The following is an 18,838-nucleotide window of genomic DNA, read 5'->3' as shown; positions in this document are numbered from 1 at the left end:
ATGTCTTCATTGGAAAAGTGTCTGTTCATATCTTCTGCCCATTTTTTGATTTGTTTATTTGTTTCTCGTGTATTGAGTTTGAGAAGTTCTCTGTAGATCTTGGATACCAGTCCTTTATCTGTAGTGTCATTTGCAAATATATTCTCCCATTCTGTGGGCTGCCTCTTAGTTTTTCTGACTGTTTCCTTGGCTGTGTAGAAACTTTTAATCTTGATGAAGTCCCATAAATTCATTTTATCTTTTGTTTCTCTTGCCTTTGGGGATGTATCATGAAAAAGGTTGCTTTGGCCGATGTCGTAGAGGTTGCTGCCTATGTTCTCCTCTAGAATTTTGATGGATTCCTGTCTCACATCGAGGTCTTTCATCCATTTGGAGTTTATTTTTGTGTATGGTGTGAGAGAGTGGTCAAGTTTCATTCTTTTGCATGTAGCTGTCCAGTTTTCCCAGCACCATTTATTGAAGAGACTGTCTTTTTCCCACCGGATGTTTTTTCCTGCTTGATCAAATATTAGTTGCCCAAAGAGCTGAGGGTCCATTTCTGGGCTCTCTATTCTGTTCCATTGGTCTATGTGTCTGTTTTTGTGCCAGTACCATGCTATCTTTGTGATCACAGCTTTGTAGTACAGCTCGAAATCCGGCTTGCTGATAAAGTTTCTAGTGCTGGTGATGTGTGTGACATCTGGCAAAGACCATGGACGATCTGAAAAGCGAGGCCGACTTTGGGACACGTCATAGAAATGAGCAGCGTGTGCCTCCTGCTGTTGTTTTTGGGAGGATGACACTGGTCTGCTGTTCTCCTAGAGAGTAAGGTGTTGTAGCAAATATGCCCCGGGAACATACAATATAATTTTCCCAGGAAAAATAAACCAGTGGGATTGTTTTTCCAGGAACAGAAATCAAATAAGTGAAATAAGGAGATGTAGTGGTAGATGGCATCTCTTGTAGGCCCCCTTCTGTTTTCTAGTCACACTGTTGTATTGGCCTCCTGGGCTTCTTCCATTTAGACAAAGATGGAAACAAGGTGGTAAGAAAGGGCTTTGTGATTAGCCCTGCATGCACTGCACTTATAGGTGAAAATGTGGACCAACTAAAATATTAAATACCAAGCCGTGTGTTTCAATGTCATGTATAAATATCATATACAATAAAAATGGAGTACTCCTTTTTTAGCTTAAGGCTCAATTTTGAGGGCTCTACAATTACCACGGAGTTCAGTCACCTGGTGGCTCTGGGGCATAATGTGGCTTCATTCAAGCTGGTCTTTTCTTCGGAAGTGGTCGAGCTGCTGTCTGTCTGGCGAGCCCCGTACCTCAGGGCCTTCAGGGCTGCTACTGTTTGGTTTGCTTGTTCTTGCTCATGGTGTCTGATTTCCGTGTGTTCCTCGTGCTTTGTACCAGAAATTGCATTGGATTGCTTTGGAAAATTCTTCATTATTTGCTCATAAGAGTCACATGGAGCCTGAGACGATTGCCCTTGACCCCCAGGGTTTGCAGTGCTGAGTATGCCAGACATCCCGGGATCCCTGGGGTCTGGAGCAGCTTGTAATTTCTAGTTGTTTTTCTTATCCCATCATTAGCGTCGTGGTTGTAACGGGATGATTTTGCCCCCCAGGGGATGCTTGTCACTGAGACATTTCTGGGGGCCATTACTGAGGAGGTGCTGCTGGCATCCAGTGAGTGGAGGCCAGGGATGCGGGTGGGTAACCCGCGGCACGTAGGTCCCACCCCTGACACCGTGGTCTGGCCCCAACTGTCCGTAGTGCCGTGGGTGAACCCAGTCCTGATCTGTAGGGATCACTTGTGCGAAGCCTGTCTGAGGTGTCCTGGCCCCCCTCTGTACCCGTGGTGCAGTGCTCTCAGGGCTTCCCTGTCCCGCCCGAGGGGTTCTGCCCCCCTCTCGTACCTGTGGCTCGGTGCTGTCGGGCAGGACTCCCTTGCTGCTGTCTTTGACTCCTCCCTGGCCTTTCCCAGCCTCTCCCGCCCCCTGCCACACACACGGCAGAGAGCTCCCAGTGCCGAGGGTTTTCTGAGAGCCTGTGTCTCTCCCCTCGCTCCTCAGCCCCACCGGGGGCAGGGGCTCCTGTGCGGGCCAGGGTCGGTGAAATGACCTACGGTGCAGGTGCGTCTCCGGGCGGGCGTGGGCACTCCCTGTCCCGGTCGGCGCGGACGCCTCACTGCTACCAGAGACAGCCACGTGCCCGGGCCTCGCGCTGCTCTGAGGCCTCACCCAGTCCTGGTGCTTTCTGCCGTTCATCAGCTGTGGTCTGTCTGTCCAGGCCCCGTGCTTTGCTTTTCTCTGTGTCTTTGCACACTTATTTACAAATACCTTCTTCATCGACCCCTTTTGAACTCCGACCCATCCTTCAGAACTCCTCCTCCCATAAAGATTTTCTTGGTCCTTGAATTTGGAGGTCTTATTTTTTCAGGGAATCTTCTGTGAGCATTTTTCTCTGGGTCTTTTTTAGGGCAACATATACAGTTCAGGGAGCTGATCCTGAAGCCAGACTGAATCAGGATTCTGGGCCTGGCTCTGCCACTTGGTAGCTCTTGTCTTTGACCAGCTTCTGTAAGATCCCCGTAAGTCTCAGTTTCCTGTGTCTATGATGAGGTTTTAATGCTGCAGTGTTCATTAGGGTTACATTGGAGAACCAGGCAAGATGGGGCTTTGAGAACCAGGAGGGCCTGTGGGTGTCAGCACGGATCCCCTTGCTGCCAGCCCCCTTCCTGCGCCCCCCTCCTGGGTTGGCTTTGCTGGGCTCCAGTCTCTGCACTGACTCCAGTGCTTGGGTGAAGACTCCCCGGAGGAGGGAGCCCCGAGCTTCTTCTGTCCACTGGACCCTTAGGCATTGATGTCAGATCCCCTCTTTGACATTGTGTCCATGGAGAACAACAGGGTCAAGAAGGGGTGGGTGGAGACGCGGGCAGGTCCTCCCTGAATGAAGCCCAGACACACGGTTCGCACGCGGAGGAGGGCCGCCTGGTCGGAGCTGCCCAGTCCTCGTGGAGCCCATGCCACGGAAGGCCTGGCTCACACGTTGCCCCCTGGAGGAGATGGCGTTCTCAGTCGTGATCTCAAGAGGGTACTGCGGCGTGGGGACGTGGGACGCAGTGAGCCTTTCCAGTAAACTATGGAGTCCTGCATCCAAGCACGGGGGAGGAGAGCCGAGATGGGTGTTTATGACCCGGGCAGTTGGAAGCTCGCTGGCAGAGACCCCGGTGAGTGGGCCAAAATGACAAATGCTGTGTGTGCTCCTTTTCACTGTGTAGCCTCACTCTCTGTTTCTTCCAGCTGTGCTGTGTTTGCTAGTGTTTTGATTGTATTAGTTACGTGTGAGATGAAGAAACCTTTCAGTCCCACAAAGTAGATATGGACCTGCTTTCAGTACATTTTATCTGTTAAGTTTCAGCAGCCAGGAAGCAGCCTGGAGCTTTTCCTTTTATTCTACCACAGGTTTTAGGGTTTGGATCAGAGACACGACATTTGCCAAACCACTAGGTTCCAGGTGGTGTGAGTCCCTTGCAGGATGGTGACACCTTCTGTTCTCCGAGGCGTGGGTTTGGGGGGTCCCCTGCTTCCTTCTCTCTTGGGAGAGGCCCCCAGGTTTTCAGGAGCCCATGATGGAGCCTTGTAGGACATCTCAGCCTGTGTCCGTCTCCGGCCCATTGGTCACAGCAGTTTTTTCACAGAGTGATGGCCAACAGGGGTGAGGTGAGATTGTAGTGTGAAAACCCTCTTCCAGGGCATTGTAAGGGCCACAGTCCCTTCAGCCCACCCCTCCCTTGCCATCCCCTACTTTAAGGAACACCTGTGTGGAGACGAGTGCTCTCCTACGTGACGGGGCACGGGAAGCATCCGGGTGCTCTGCTCCCGAGGGTCCGGAGGGGACGGGTGTGCCAGAGGAGGGGGGGAGTGGCATGTGGGGTCTGGAGAGCTGGGGGCAGGGCAGCGAGCGTGAGGTCGTCCACAGGTGAATGCGGTGTTGAGCAGGAGGCTGGAAGGAGGTCCGGTGTGTCTTAGTGAGAGGGTGCTGACCTCTCCCGTGGAAGAGAGATTTAGTTCATTTGGAAAACCCATCTCAGGCCAGGTTGCTCACCTGCTTGAAAAAAAGCAAGGGTAATATTTTCTGTCATGAAGAAGGTTTCTGGATATGGCTAATTACTTATTTCAAAGAACCGATCAATAAAATGAAATTTAATGAAATCAAATCATCTGACCAGTTGTTTGAAGAAAGTAGCCCTGGTGGGTTTAATTTGAGGAAGCCGTTTGTGTGATTTCCACGTGAAGCTGAGTCCTTGGCCATCATTGGGCTTTGCAAGGGTTCTGTTTGCTTTTTTCTTTTGGGTTGAAATTTTTGCCTTTCCTATATGAGATGTTTATTATTGCTATCCAAAAGTGTCTGGAATATATATTGCTTTAAGCTGTGGGATAAAGTTTACTCTCATGATGGTTTAATTTTTATTGCGTTCCCATAGTGTGCGAGCTATTGTTCAGATGATACACATGGCGGTTCCTGCCCCGCGAGACCACATTCGAAATTGCATCTCCCGTCCAGGCCACATGCTCGAGAACTGTACAAACCTGTGATTCCCGTACTCATTTCTGTTGGCTCTTTCTCTTTTTGTTTGCCTGGCACGTTAATATTTCTTTGTACTCTCTTGTTATTTCTGTAGAAAAAGTTGTGCTTTACCAAGTAGAAAATATTTTACAGTAATAGTGGTTAATTATTTTAGTTCCAAGTTGTTGAAAATTGATAGAATGACTAAATCTTCAGCGAAAATTCTACTGTAGAATGATTTAGAGACACAATAATTGCTATGTTATGTTTTCCAGTTTATCCAGAGGTGACTTTAGACAAGTAATTCTACTCTGCCAGACAATTTATTTCTCTGTTATCTATTTAGCTTTTCCTTGGTTATATATGATTCTAGGATATAAAGTCTGCTTGTTTCATTGAAATCTGTATATATTGTGTTTACATTTTTTAAAAATTAACTTTTAAATATTTAAAAGCTTCTGTTGTCTACTAGCTTTTGATAAAAGAGTGATACTCAATTGTTCCAGAGCCAACAACACTTAAGGGGAAGAAGAGCCGAGGGTCTGGGTGCACCCCCAGACTGGACACTATGCAGGCAATGGGCCTAATCATCAGGCTTAGTGTTGGAAGGGAAGTCAGAGGCCTGTAGGCCCCTGCTCAGTGCACACACTGGATAGGAGAGCACAGGACTCTGTTCTGCCCACCTGCACATCTCCGGCCCGGGCAGCTCCCCTCAGCAGGCTGCACTTCTGCCCAGGGAGCCCCCTTCTCTGCCTTCTTGGAAGACCACAGGGGACCAGTAGGACACCAGCAGTTTCTAAGGGGGAGTCAGCTAAGAAAAGGAGACATTATGCACCACAGAAATGATACCTTGGAGAATATTTATTGGATATTTTGTAGAGGCTAAAATATAATATAGTTGTCAAAAATATGTGGTTTTTGTGGGAAGCCACATATCTTGGGGGGAAACACTGGAATTGAAGGGTGAGAGTGGGTGAAATGCTGGCGTATGGTGTACCTATTCTGTGTCGTGCTCCCCGGACCCCTCTTAGCAGTGTGGGGGGGCACATGCTGGCGGAGAGCTGGGGGTCACCTCCCTGGTGCACCCAGAGCCCTTAACGGCTCAGCTCACAGTCAGCTCACGGAGGCTATGGAACAGGGTTCGGTGCATCACGTCATACCTCACTGAGTGGCCGTGAGCCCTGGTGGGGCTGAGCATGCTGCAGAACGGGGCTGGTGGCGGCAGCACAAGGACGGCCTGGGGAGGCCCGCAGAGACTCAGCTCGGCGGACAAACAGTATGGTGGGAACCACAGATCTTGGGAACACTCTGGAACAGAGGTGTGAGAATGGGTGAGATGTGGGTCATATGGGAACTACGTCTGACCAGTCTAAAGCTGCGTTGTAAATCACAGACTTGCTGGTTATTTCCGTTAGTTCCGTAATTTTATTGATCTGTATCAGTTATGTGCCAAGGAAGAATTTTAGGATGCTTACAGAAGCATATATACTTACAAAAATGAAAAATACATATGAAATAGAGAAGGGAATCAGGCACAGGAAATAGGGCAGGGGTGTAAACAAGGCTGAAATTCCAAATATGGGGCACATGTTTTCTGTAAAATGGCTCAGAATAGGATGAGAATTAAGAAGGGAGCTTCTTAGTGTGCAAAGCAATGATGGGGTCCAAATGGAGTGCTGCAAGCGTTATAAAGGTTTGACATAAGCATTTTGTTTAACAAAACCATTTTCACCTGGCTCTCAGTTTTTTAGAGTGAGATGGGGACTTCTCAGGGATACTTGGGGATATTAGTATATACAAAGGGCTGAGATGTCTAGATGGTAATGGGAGGCTCAGCATCCCTCAGCTTTATCTGTCCAGTTCTGCGGTTGTAGGCAGCACCCGTACCACCTGGGAGCCGGTGGGGCTGCAGAACCCCCCCCCCCATTCCTGCCGATCTGCATTCCCTGAGACCTGTGATCACATGCTCCGGATTGGACCAGCACTTAGGGGGCTTTCCTCCTGAGGCTGTCTCTTCTTTGTTGGGTCTGGGTTGGCTGTTATCTTCCCAGGTCAAGGGTTTAAAGCAGGTCCGGGTCCTGGGCATGTGGCTGGCGAGAAAGGGCAGCAAATTCAATTTACTGAGTATCTGCTCTGCAGATACGGTAGCCAGGGACTCGGGGGAGGCAGAAAGAAACAAGCGTCGATTCTGCCCTCACAGTCCTACAGAAGAGGGACAGCTAGGTGCCAGCACGGTCCCCGGAGTTCGGTCCCTTGAGTTGTCATTTGCTCAGGCATCACAGTTTCACATGCTTATGGGCTGCATGGAGTGTTGCCTACTTAATGCTTCTTCATATTAACCCAGTTCTGATTTAAACACCTGCTTTAGCCTTGTCCTTAGGAATTCCAGTGAAGACAAGTGTTTGATATATTCATTTTATTTTTTTCTGTTACATGGTAATTTAATCCATAATTAATGGAGTATCTAAACTAATTTCCCCCCAGTGCATGTTCAGCGCTCTAGAGTCAGACAGCCTCATCCCTGTTACCCACCACAGGCTCTGGAAAAGTCACTTTCGTGTTTGAGCTTCAGGTTTTTTGTCATCAGAGAAATGGATGCGTCTAATTTGCAGGGCTCTTGTAAGGATTAGAGAGCTATACGGATGCCTGGCACACAGGAAATGCAGGCAAGGTCAGGAAACAGCTAGTCCTGTTATTAGATTGAGTTGTGGGCTAGTGATGCAAAAAACAATCATTGAATTATAGTCTGTAGCGTGTGGTGTCCTGAACACAAGAAGTGTATTTGATAACGTTTATAGCAAGTGCTGGTGAGCGTGTGGAGAAACTGGAGCCCTCGTGCACTGTGGGTGGGGACGTGAAACGGGGCAGTTGCTGCGGAAAATCCTGTGTCTGTTCCTTAAACTGTTAACCACAGAGTAGCTGTGTGATCCCGCAATTCCGCTTCTGAGTATATACCCAAAAGAAGGGAAAGCAGAGTTTTAAACAGGTGTTTGTGAAGTCAAGTTCATAGCACTAGTCACAATAGTCAAATGTTGGAAACAATCTGGATGCCCATTGAGGAACAAATAGGTAAGCCACAAAGGACGGTCCATCCACACAATGGAACGTTATTCAGCCTTCAAAAGGAAAGATATTCTGACACCTACCACCACATGCGTGACCCTCAAGGACATTATGCTCAGTGACATAAGCCAGTCATAGAACGCTGTGATCCCAGCTCTGTGAGGTTCCTAGAGTAGTCCCATTGAAGGGCACAGAGCGGGATGGTGGGTGGCAGGGGTTGGGCAGGGGAATGGGGAGTTAGTGTTCAGTGGGGACAGAGTTTCTGTTGGGGATGATAAAAAAGTTTTGGGTAGAAGTACATTTTGAATGTATTTGATGACACTGAATAGTACATTGACAAATGCTTAAAATGATAAATACTATCTTAATTTTAGCCCAATAAAGAGACTATATTTGATAATTTTTAAACAGAAGGAGCGTCTGGGGTATTGAATCTAATGTAGTTGGTCATCAGCTCAGCTTGGCCCCTGCTGAGTCCCCTGACTGGCCCCCGAGGAACTCCCTGGGCAGGATGGTGAAACCAGGGACGGTGACAATCTAGTGTTTCATCAGGACATTTGTCATGACTTTCCCAAGTTGCATGTTCGCTGCCCTCTGGACAGGTGCTGCTAGATTCCCCCACCCGCACTCTGGGCGCCTTGTTCCAGCAGTATGTTCCAAACCCCGTGGAGAGTCTTGTAGAAATGGAGAACATAGTAGTATCCTTTTGTTGAAAAAAACATGAAAGAAAAGATATTTAATGTTAGTTTGCTTGCTAATAGGCTAGGTCTTAGAGTTTAAAGAAGTAGTTAATTATCAAAGCTTTTCATTCTGTGACAGTCTGGATTTTTCTTCTAACTCAAGTTACCTTTGAAATTAACATTGCAGATCCATGAGATTTTCATCTGTGAATATTGTTTGAAGAATTCATTCTGTTGTAATTGCGATAAAATGTACCAGTTAAATTTTGTAATTTTACAGTTTTGCTAGTTTTTGAAATACACTGTAGAAGTTTTCCTCATGGTAGTGGGATCATATGAGGGAGATATGATTACATCAATCAATTATTTGAACAAAGATTGGGAATAGCTTACATACGACTTTGCAATAATCCCTATTTCCGAAGAAAAGTGTGTGCACAATACTTAGTCTCTGTGTCATTTGTAGATAAATTGGTTACCAGTTGGTCTCTGTTTTTATTAAAACAAAGCTTCTGTGAATAAGTGTGGATTTTATGTGTACCTTCTGCACGTGTGTAAGTAACAAATGTCTCAAACCAAATAACTCAGCAAAAATGACTTTTTTGTATTAAACATTAAATTTCCATTTAAACCATTCCAGTATCTCCTGGCTTGATGTGATGTCTTCCCCCTGCTTTGGCATACAGTGCGCACCCCAGGTCCCAGGGCCAGGCTTGCCCTGCCCCCGGCTGCAGACTGGGTCCAGCGTACTGGGTGGCGGCATCTGACGCTGTCAGTCCCCAGCCGACTGACACGCCTACGAGAGACAGACTTGGATCAGTAGCTGGGGCATGGGAGGGGGACAACTTGGGACCAGCGGAGTCAGGAGACTCAGAGACATGTGCTAACTGTCCAGCAGTGTGGCCACCTACAGGTGTGACAGGTGTGACAGGTCTGCCATCTTTTCTCAGGGGACACATATGCAAGGCAACCACATGGCCTGTGTTGCTGAAGCCTGGGGCAGAGGGGTGGGGGGGGGGGGGACTCTGAGAGTTCACAATCCAGCCAGGGACAGGGTTCCAACAGGGTACGACCCACTTCACAGAGCAGAAAAAACCAGGGACCTGATTATGTGTTTGTGACATGAGGTTATTCAGCCCAAGTCCATTCCAGGATCTTAGAGGAAGCTGGGGTTTCCCATCCAGACACCCTTCGAGGGGCAGGGCTCCCCTGGATTAGCCCTGCAGCTTGCCTGGGCAGGGAGGGGAGACCTGTCGCAGTGACATTTTAGAGACACATCAGGGCAGTCCTGAAGTTGGGCAGTTAAAGGGACGATTGGTGCTTTAGTAGTAACGACATGCCCCTAGACAGAGCGTTCCGTGTACGTTTGTGGGGACTGGCTCTGTACGCACATTCTGGATCTGGCTCAGTATTAGGTATCTTCACATGTCTCCAGAGTTGGAGACCTTGATGTCTTGAACTACTGTGTAAGGGATTTGACATCAACAGATATAAAATCCAATGTAAGAATGGGTCTGTGGATGGTAAAAGCAGGCGTACCTCGCAAGACATTTCTCTGAGAAGTAGCAATACCTGCATTGACCAGAACCTCTAAAAGAAATACATTTTTTCCCCAAATATGTGGTTGAATGCCTACTGCTAAGAAATTGATCGTAAGCGAAAAGAGCAGAGCAGATGTTTCTTAAAGGGCCTTTTCTTCTTAATGAGTGAAAGCTGACATTCTGTTCCGGGTGTCTGCGTGGGGTGGGGCCAGTGTAGCTCTGTGTCCGCTCCTGGCTTACCTGTCCGGTTCGGCATCAGATTTTCACACGGTTGTTGCTCCTCCTTCGCAGCCCCTCCTGCGGCTTCCGCCCCAACGTGAGAAGTCCCGTCCCGTGGCCCAGGCTCTGCTGCTGTGCGGAGGTGAGCATCTCATCACGACTGGCGTCCAGTTTTGCTGTTAGAAACGTGGGGCTGGAGGGGAGCCTGTTCATGCTGACACGATGTAATCGGGAATCCTATAGGGTGTGGCTGCCACGGCGGAATGAGGCTTGCTGAGTGGGGCTGGGAGTGAGGAGGGGCAGTGGATGTGCGGGTGTCCTCCCGGGGCCCTCACTGGGAGGGAGAGCCCACAAACGGGGCAGGCGCCTCCCTCCTTTCTGGCTGGTGTGGTACTCCAGAAGTCGGCTGTGGTAACGTGAGCTGTGTGATGAGCCCCTGAGACCCGGCTCCACCGGGATGGGTCACTAGAGGAGCAGAGATGACATCACCTAAGAAATTGCTCTCTTTCCAGATGTGGTCAAGGATTCCTCTAAAATGGAAATCCACTACTTAGAACTTTCATCGGATTAATTTTAATAAAAAGCTTGAATCAATGCAAAGCAGCTCGGGAAGACAACCCCCCCCCCCCCCCACGTAATGTTGTATGAATGCAGGTCCCGTAGGTCTTGCTTGTAATGAGATGAAGGAGTGACTTTCACGGTGCTTACTTATTTTCTTCCTCTTCGGAAACTCAGCCGGGTTTTTACAGTTACTTGGATGGGTCACTAACATTACGTACATCCATCGCAAAAATGGTATAAGCCATCATTGGCAGTGGAGGCCTTCCAGAATTTACAGAGCGTCAAAATGACACAGTTGTGGCCTGTGGGGTTGGCAGCCGAACTTCGGGGAAGGTAGATTTGGTCCGCTTTCTGGGAACCCGCACCTTTGTCTTGAGTGTCGTGAGGGGAGAGGCTTGCTCACGCACCATCCTGGGTGAACGTGGCTGCGCTCGGAGCTCAAGGGCAATGGCCCTGGGGTGCCTCAATGGTTTCTTACCTGGGTCTGAGCTGGGGACGTTTCCCAGTGTCCCCCCCCCCGCCCCCGGCTCCTGGACAGCAAGGGGCTGGTTCTGAGTCTACTCTGGAGCGTCTACTTCTGATGTCCCTGGCGCTACTTTGGTCCAGGAATGGGGGAGGGGCACCCTTATAAGAAAATGCCTATCTGGGACCCTGGAAAGCCAGACACCCAGCCTCAGGGCTCTCGGGTGTGTGTCATGAATTTGCTCAGCTGCCTGTCCGGTGGATCCACCTCCCGCAGGCCTCCCTGCTGCCCAGTGACCTCTCTGCTGTGCCTCATGCTTATACCTGGGCTGCTTCTATAACTTTCTCGACCTCCTTTTACCTTTTGGCTACTGAGTGCCCGATCATTATGTTGCTTCGAAATTCATGGAAGAGAGGCCGGAGTGGCAGGTGCGGGCTCCCACACGTGGAGACAGGCAGTATGCCCGCCTCACAGGCCAGCAGATAATGTGCCATGGATAATGTTCCCTGATGTTGGGACAGCCCATGACGGGCAGCTGAGTGCTTTCTTGTGCAGTCTCAGCCTCATGGGGTCCCGGCTACAGAGGAGGACACGGGCCCACAGAGGTCACCCGACTTGGCTTTTCTCTTCAGTCCCGGACTCTGTCCCACCATTGCCCCTCTTCTCGCGGGCTTCCCACAGCACTTCCCCCCAGTTTCCTACTAGGATGGATTGCTTCTTCATCACCTACACAGGGGATGGGACCTTGTTCAGAGGATGCTATGCAGACGGTCCGTGATTCCAGCACACCACAGCCTGCTTTATTTGGAGGTGACCGACCTCTCTGTGGGTCACCCTCTCTGAGTATCCTGGTTGGACAGGGTGCCCTCTCCATTCTCCCGGCCAAGGCAGGTTTCCCATGCCAGGGGAGTTGACTGTTCACTGAAGTCCCAGGACATGGGACAGGCCACTCTTGGAGGTCACTCACGTGGCATGTGGTACAGGACGCACGTCTCAGTGGCTTGAATGTCCGTGCCCTGGCTCGATAAGCTAACAATAAAAACAAATTACAGCTTCTACTCTGGAATTTTACCATCTTCCTTCTGGTAACATTTTACTTGGTTTTCTTGTTAATGGATGAAATATGTGAAAATATTTTATAAATTTTAAAGTTCCAGACACATATGGGATGAAGGCAAATGATGCTATTTTCCAGTTCGTATTCTGTTTGCTTGGTACTTTGCAGAGGGTCGTAGCTCCATATGTGGTCTGTTCTGCCGCCAGACCCGCCCTGACTTTTCTTACCCTCCCTGCCTGTCCACGCACTCCACCATGGCCGTGCCGACGGGTCACGTAGAGAGTCCCAGAACCTGGACTATGATGTCATTTCTGTGTAAGCCGCGGACTACTATAAATTATGTGTGAGCTGTTGTAATTAAGACTTTGAGACTACTAAGCTGTCTTCGAGGGGAAGAACTTGTCCCCTTCTCCAGAGTCATAATTAATTCTTAGAGTATATGGTTTTTGAAGAATTTACTGTAAGATAAAAGACTGGTATTTTATTCTTGCATTTATTAGTATTTAATCAAATGGAAAGTGCACTTTTGGTCTGGAAATCTTGGCTTCAGCTACAGGATTAGACTGAATTATTGTTTAAAGTGTAAAAGGTATAGAATTATATGTTCAAGCTATCAGGCCGCTGATAGGTTTTGGGCATAATGTAACTAATTTAGAACATGAAATTTCCTGCCGTGGGTTAATCGCTCGGAGGCAGCATGCATTCCGGCTGCAGCTTGGCCTTGTCGTGGGGATGGCGTCTGTCCCTCCAAGAGCCTTGTGCCTTGCTGCCAGAGCGTGTCTGGAACATAAGGCTCTTCCATCAGGGACACTGAGTCATAAATCATACTGTGCTTTTCACCGAGAATCCTTCACCACAGAAACTTTGTGAAACCGCTTCTTTATTGGGGATAAAGAGGACTTAATTCTGTGGTCCTCAGTGGGGCCCAGGCTTAGCACTTGGGCGTTGACTGTTGACAGGCCTAAGTAAGTACTTAAGAAAATTCCAGAAAACTTCTGTAGCCACATCTTGGTTGAGGTTGTGCTGACAAAGACCAGGGGGAGAGCGTATGGGGGTCAGAGTGGTCTTAGGATTTGTTCTTCAGTGGGTGGGGGGGAGGGACCGGATGCAGTGAGACTGAGGACCCTCCGATGATCACTACGTGTGCCTGTCCGTGGGAGCACCGCAGACCCCCTGGAATGGGCCGGTGGTAAATCTTTCCGGCCTTGTGGGCTGCGCAGTCTCCTCACGGCTCCTCACAAAAGCTGCCAGACACAATACGGAACGAGCCTGGTTGCCTTCCAGTGAAAACGTACTTATGGACTCTGAAGTTTGAATTTCATATTTTCATGTGTCATGAGCTATTTTTCTTTTGACTTTTTCAATCGTTTAAAAACGTAAAAACCATTCTGAGCCCAAGGATTCTACAGAGATCCCATGGGGAGCCAGACTTGCCCTGTGCCCCGCCAACTCCTAATCCATGTCAGGTGCTCAGGGGTCCCTGCTCTTCAACCCAGAAGCTCAGGGGCCCCTGCTCACCCCCAGGTGCCCCGTGTTCCCCACCCCGGTGTACCTGCTTTTCCAACCCAGGTGCTCAGGGGTCCCTAGTCCTCACCCCAGGTCCCCCTGCTATTCACCCTCAGATCTTAGCACAGCATACCTTGCTGATTTTGCAGAATACATCCAGGGAAATGCACTGAGAGGCATTAGAGCCCCACAGAGATTGGGAGGAGGCTGGGAAGAGGGAGGACCAGTGGGCACTGGCAGCCTCTTTGCTTCAGGTGGCAGGATATTTCGGTGGGCTTCCACAAAAAGTACAGCTTGATTCACATCCCAGATGTAGGCATGCCTTTCCCGGCCGTTTGCTGGAGCTCTTCTTGAGGATTTCGGTGTGTTCTCTGTGGGGATCTTGACCTAACAGACCTAACAGTGCGATAGGAATCAGTGCAGGTGAGGAATGGGTTAGTGCAATAGGAATCAGTGCAGGTGAGGAATGGGTTAGTGCGATAGGAATCAGTGCAGGTGAGGAATGGGTTAGTGCGATAGGAATCAGTGCAGGTGAGGAATGGGTTACTGACCCTGGAGCCAGCATGATGGCGAATCCCCGTGTTAGCCAGTCATAGCGTTGGCACAAAAAGCGAGTGTTTTTAACACGGAAGTTCTGTCTGTGCACAAGTGGGAAACTTTATTTCTGTTGATGACTTTTTCTTCATGGCTGATATCAGACATGCATGTGGGGCTGTTCCTGGGAGAGGATGTTTATTGGTTGGTTGGTTTTCTACATTTGGGAGAGGAGGAGTTTGAATCACACCTTGCTTCAGGACGTTTGAAAGGTTTCACTTCAGCTCTGGGCCCAGCTCGTCCAGGAAGTTTGCGTTCTCCTCCCAGGTTCTGCAGCAACCCTGGGTAGCGGCCTGTCCCTCCTGCCTCAGAACAGGAACCTCTTGACTTGCGCTGATGCTGCCCTCAGATTTTCCTGCGTGTTCTCACATGCTGCTTATTCTCTCAGAAGTCAGTTAAACTCTGCCCAACTGGAGAGGCCTATAAAGAACAGGGTTATTTTCTGCTATGACATAGTTAAGCTGAAGCCTCCCCAGACATAACGGTTTTAAGAACTGACATTTCATTTTGAGGGCCCGCCTGCCACTGTCCTTCCTCCTTCATGACAGACTGTCACCGTGCAGCCCAGGACTAGTTGGTGCCTGAAGTGCCAGGACATTCCCCGGTGGCGAGCACGTGCCCTTGGCAGGGTGAGGTTCAAGACGCATGCAGGGGACCTTGCCAGAGGCCCAGGGGTGACCCCGGGGGCCAAGCAACACCCCGTCAGACCACAGGGTCAGGGGAGCTCTCTGTCCTGCTGCAAGATGCTCCCTTCCATCACTGATGGTAACGTGCAATTCTAGCAGGGGTGGTTGAAGTGAGCGAAATGTAGTATTTTTCATCGTTTTTCTTCCCAGTAAATTCTCAGTGGATCATTCTTGGTCACAACTGAAGGTCAGTATGCCCGACCTGACGGGGTGACCGGGCTCCTGCTGCGAAGGCCCACGGCTTGCTGGCTCATGCAGGGCACGGGCGCCCTGCACCCTGAATCTGTTTCTCTTCTTGCAGGTTCCAGGAATGTTAAGGGTCTTCTAATCTGTTCCTTATAAAAAGAGTTGAGGAGCACTGTTTGATTTTCAGTGAAGCAGCTACGGGCCTGTCAACTTGCAAACTCACGCGAGGAGGGTCTGTGGTGTTTCTTACTTTGCAGGACCCCTGGCTGTGATTGTGGGGCCGAGTCTGTGCCCGACTCGCTCCTCAGAGGCCAGGGGTCCAGGGACGAGGGTCCAGTTGCTATGGTGGGTCTTCTCCCCCTCTGACAGACTGCCCCAGATTTTGGGGTCACTGGTGCCCTGGAGGTGGTCGAGGCGTGTCCCGTGGTCAGGCCTCCATGGCAGCCTGTGCGCTGGCGAGGAAGGTCTGAGGGGAATGTGCAGTGATCTTGTTGCACGACCTTTGGGTCCATTCTGAGTTTGACACACCAGACGGCAGGGCCAGAATTTTCTCTGGCCAGAAACCCTTCAACCTAATGCAGCCCTTTTTGGTGGTTAGAACATAATAAACTGAGCCACACGTTGGCTGTCTTGTTGAGCGCATCCCAGAAAGGAGGCTCTGGGGGGGCCCCGACGGGTGGAGAGGGTGCCCCGAGTGGGTCGCAGCCCCCGCTGACCTGGCCTTCTCTTCAGCACTCTCCTCCTCCGAGTCCGCCCTTGGCAGGGCTCCATCCCATCTGCTCTCCCCACCACCACCTCGGCTTTGTTATTAGGTGATAGGTATGAAGTATTTTCTCTTGTCCAGGGTTTTGACACATGTGCTTTTTCTAATTAAAATATTCCCCCACGCCAGATCGTCACGTGGGCCGATCTTGAGTTCTGAGGACAGAAGGTGCTTCCCTCCTGCTTTTTCTTATTTTCTGTTCAGCAGGGAGATTACAGAACGTGTTGTCATTTCATGGTGGCTTTGCTGGTGTCCCCAGGTAGCCAGACGTGGTCTCTCCCCTTTCCTAGGGCCTCCCCAGCGCACCAGCTGGGCTCCCACTTCACACCTGCAGCTGATGGGCACACCGAGGCCCCGGACGGGGACGCCCCAGGAAGGTTTGGAGCCCGGCCTGCAGGCCTGGTGCCCACTCACTCCTGGGCAGACTCTTCAGGCCGATGTTGAACAAAACCAAATAAATGTCTCTTGGTTTGTGAGCAGCGTATGAGAAGGCGGGTGATTTTTTCTTCTAGACTGGCATTTTCCTCGCACCGCAGGGCCATACTGGAAAGGGTTCAAAGTGGAAGGTGCGGGACTGCAGAGATGGTTCTGGAAGTCTGTCGTCAGACCCACACAGCAGGCCTGGAAAACGACAAGTAAAGGAGAAAGAAGACAGTTTCTGTCTCTGGGTTTCTTGCGTTGAATACAGTGGAAACCCAGCCTCTGGCGCCAACCGCTTAATTCAGAACATTAAACACCATTCATGTTGAAAGGGGGATGAAACGAAATTCATTTTTTCAGAGGTCTCCAAATAGCCATGAAAAATCCATTTTTTTCTGCCACCAATTAACGTCAGCCACTCTTGTGGCTTTAGGTGGATGCGGTAAGGGGGATGCAGGGAGCTGGGCCCGGAGCCCGGTGGCGCTGCCAGGCTGAGGATCACAGGCCTCCTGCGAGTGGGGAGTGGGGAGCCTGCGGTCTGGTTCCCCTCACAGCCTGAATGCGGCCTGTGGTGTCCTCCCCATGATGCGGGCAAGGCCAGCCGGACTGGGGTCCAAGGGAACCACTCACAGAACTGGCTGTCAGAGCCACTGTCAGGTCCTGGGGTCTAACTCCAAACTCCCCCAGCACTGGGTTTTCTAAGCTGTGTTAGGCAAACTGGAGAGTGCCAGTGGTACTTTTCCCCTCCCCCTCTGCTCCGAGTCAGCCCCACAGGCCCTGTGGCAGGGTGTGTATTCCCGCAGGTGCCAGCTGGCCTCTTCTGGAAGAAAGGCCTGAGCATTCCTGTTGCCAGGATAGCCCTGTTGCATGCAACGGAAACCTCCTGCTTAGGAGTAATAGATGGTCAGGGTTTTGCACAATTCCCCTGCTCCCCTGGGCCTGGAAGGCAGCTGGGCAGACTGTTATCTGGGGCAGATTTTGTTACTCAGCCCGAGAGCCCGTGCACTCGCAACCCTGCTGTGCATGGATGTGCTTACAGCGCTGTGGACAGCAAGCCCTTTCTCTACCCTTGGTGTCCTCGGGGTCCTCGAGGTTAGCCCTTGTCCCATTCCTGTCCCCCACACTTGGTCCTCACTGCTCCCAGAGCTGTCACAGCAAGCCCCTCGCAAACATGGTTTGCTGCCTGCTTCGGGTCCCCGAATGCCCTGTGTTCCCTCTGGTAACAGGCCCTACTCAGGCAGACCTGCCGTAGTCTACTCCCCCACCCCCACCAAATGCCTACTGTCTCTCATGATGACACCTCCTCCAGGGAGCCTTCCTGGACTCCTCAGGCCACCAGACCCCCAGCCATGGGTTCTTGTTAATCCTGGAGTTCTCCTTCTGCGTCCTAATGGAATGATTTGTGCGATTAGCTCATTTATTCTGCAGGTATTTACTGAGCACCTGCAGTGTTCTGGGCACTGTTCTAAGTGCTGGGATATGGTGGTGGATCAGTTAAGATGCCCAGGCTGGAGAAAAACAGGAATTCCTCTGAACGCTGACTTGCAACACACAGGACTGTCTTTTCCTCGCACAAGTAGGAGTGTGGCAGGGGGCTGTGGCTGCAGTGGTGGCGTCAGGGCTGTCCCGTCTCGTGGCCTCTCCTTCATGTCCCCAGTTGTTTGCCACAGTTCCAGGCCACACACCTGCCTTGTCAAGGAAGGAAGAAGGGGAAGGAGATGGTGCCTGCCACTTGTTTTATTATTAGAACCTCAGCGGGCTTCTTACTCTTTGGCCAGAGTTGTCCCATAACGTCTGCTACCTGTCCTGCACCTTACATTCCATGAAGGCGACTCACAGCAGACAGAACCCACCTGACGTGACTTCACGTGTCTCCACACCCGCACCCCGGCCCCCCGTGCCCTGCGTGCCTCGGCCGCTGTCCGGCAGGCACTGTCGGGCCTGCCCACCTCCTTGTTACGAGCCAGGTCTCCATGTGGATGTTGTTTTTTCCAAAAATTCTTTCCTCCTCACCTCTGCTCCGGCCCGCCGCCCTCCCCACTGGCATGGCCTCCCACTAGTCCTGAGGGGCCGTGGGAGCCCGCCTGGCCCTGGACTCGCTCCTGGGAAGCTTGTCAAGCTGCCAACCGGCGAGTGTCTGCACTGGGCCTCCTTCCTTTCTTGGCTCACTCGTTGGGGTCAGGCTCTTGGCCTTCTCTGGGCCGGAGCCCAGCAGTGGGTTGGTCTCTGGAGCGTGGGGCTTTCGCTGTGTGAGGGTGTCTCGCTCACACGGCTCAGAAGCCCGTCGGCTTCTTTGTGCCACCTCGCTCCTAGCCGGCCCCGCGTGTGTCTGGCATTGTCGCCTTCCAGGCGGAACCTCCCACCAGCCTGTGTTGGGACGTGCGGGCTCCCCGATGCGCACGCTGGCTATTGAAGCGTCTTCTTGCCGCCCTCCCAGTGCCTGCGACACCCCACCCAGTCTGCAAGCCTCCCTCCACCCTCCGGGACTTGTAACACACTCATGGGGTAATACACTTGTCTTTCTGCCTGGGGCTCCCCGTCCAC

At 50.9% G+C, this 18,838-nt stretch overlaps 1 protein-coding gene across 5 annotated transcripts in view; it reads left to right on the top strand.

Moving 5' to 3' along the window:
* MGMT (O-6-methylguanine-DNA methyltransferase) overlaps positions 1 to 18,838 on the top strand; it is a 294,313-nt gene that overhangs the window by 36,549 nt on the left and 238,926 nt on the right. For 3 of the 5 annotated variants that reach the window (XM_057308350.1, XM_026494401.4, XM_044382259.3), the window contains one exon: positions 10,131 to 10,200. The exons of the other annotated variants lie outside the window; for them this stretch is intronic. In XM_057308350.1, the coding sequence (XP_057164333.1) occupies positions 10,131 to 10,200 (70 nt within the window). The remainder of the gene's footprint in view (positions 1 to 10,130; positions 10,201 to 18,838) is intronic. 5 annotated transcript variants of the gene reach the window in all.

Source organism: Ursus arctos, unplaced genomic scaffold, assembly GCF_023065955.2.
Source record: "Ursus arctos isolate Adak ecotype North America unplaced genomic scaffold, UrsArc2.0 scaffold_7, whole genome shotgun sequence".
In the NCBI taxonomy this organism is placed as follows: Eukaryota; Metazoa; Chordata; class Mammalia; order Carnivora; family Ursidae; genus Ursus; species Ursus arctos.
This window is presented reverse-complemented; position numbering and strand designations above follow the sequence as displayed.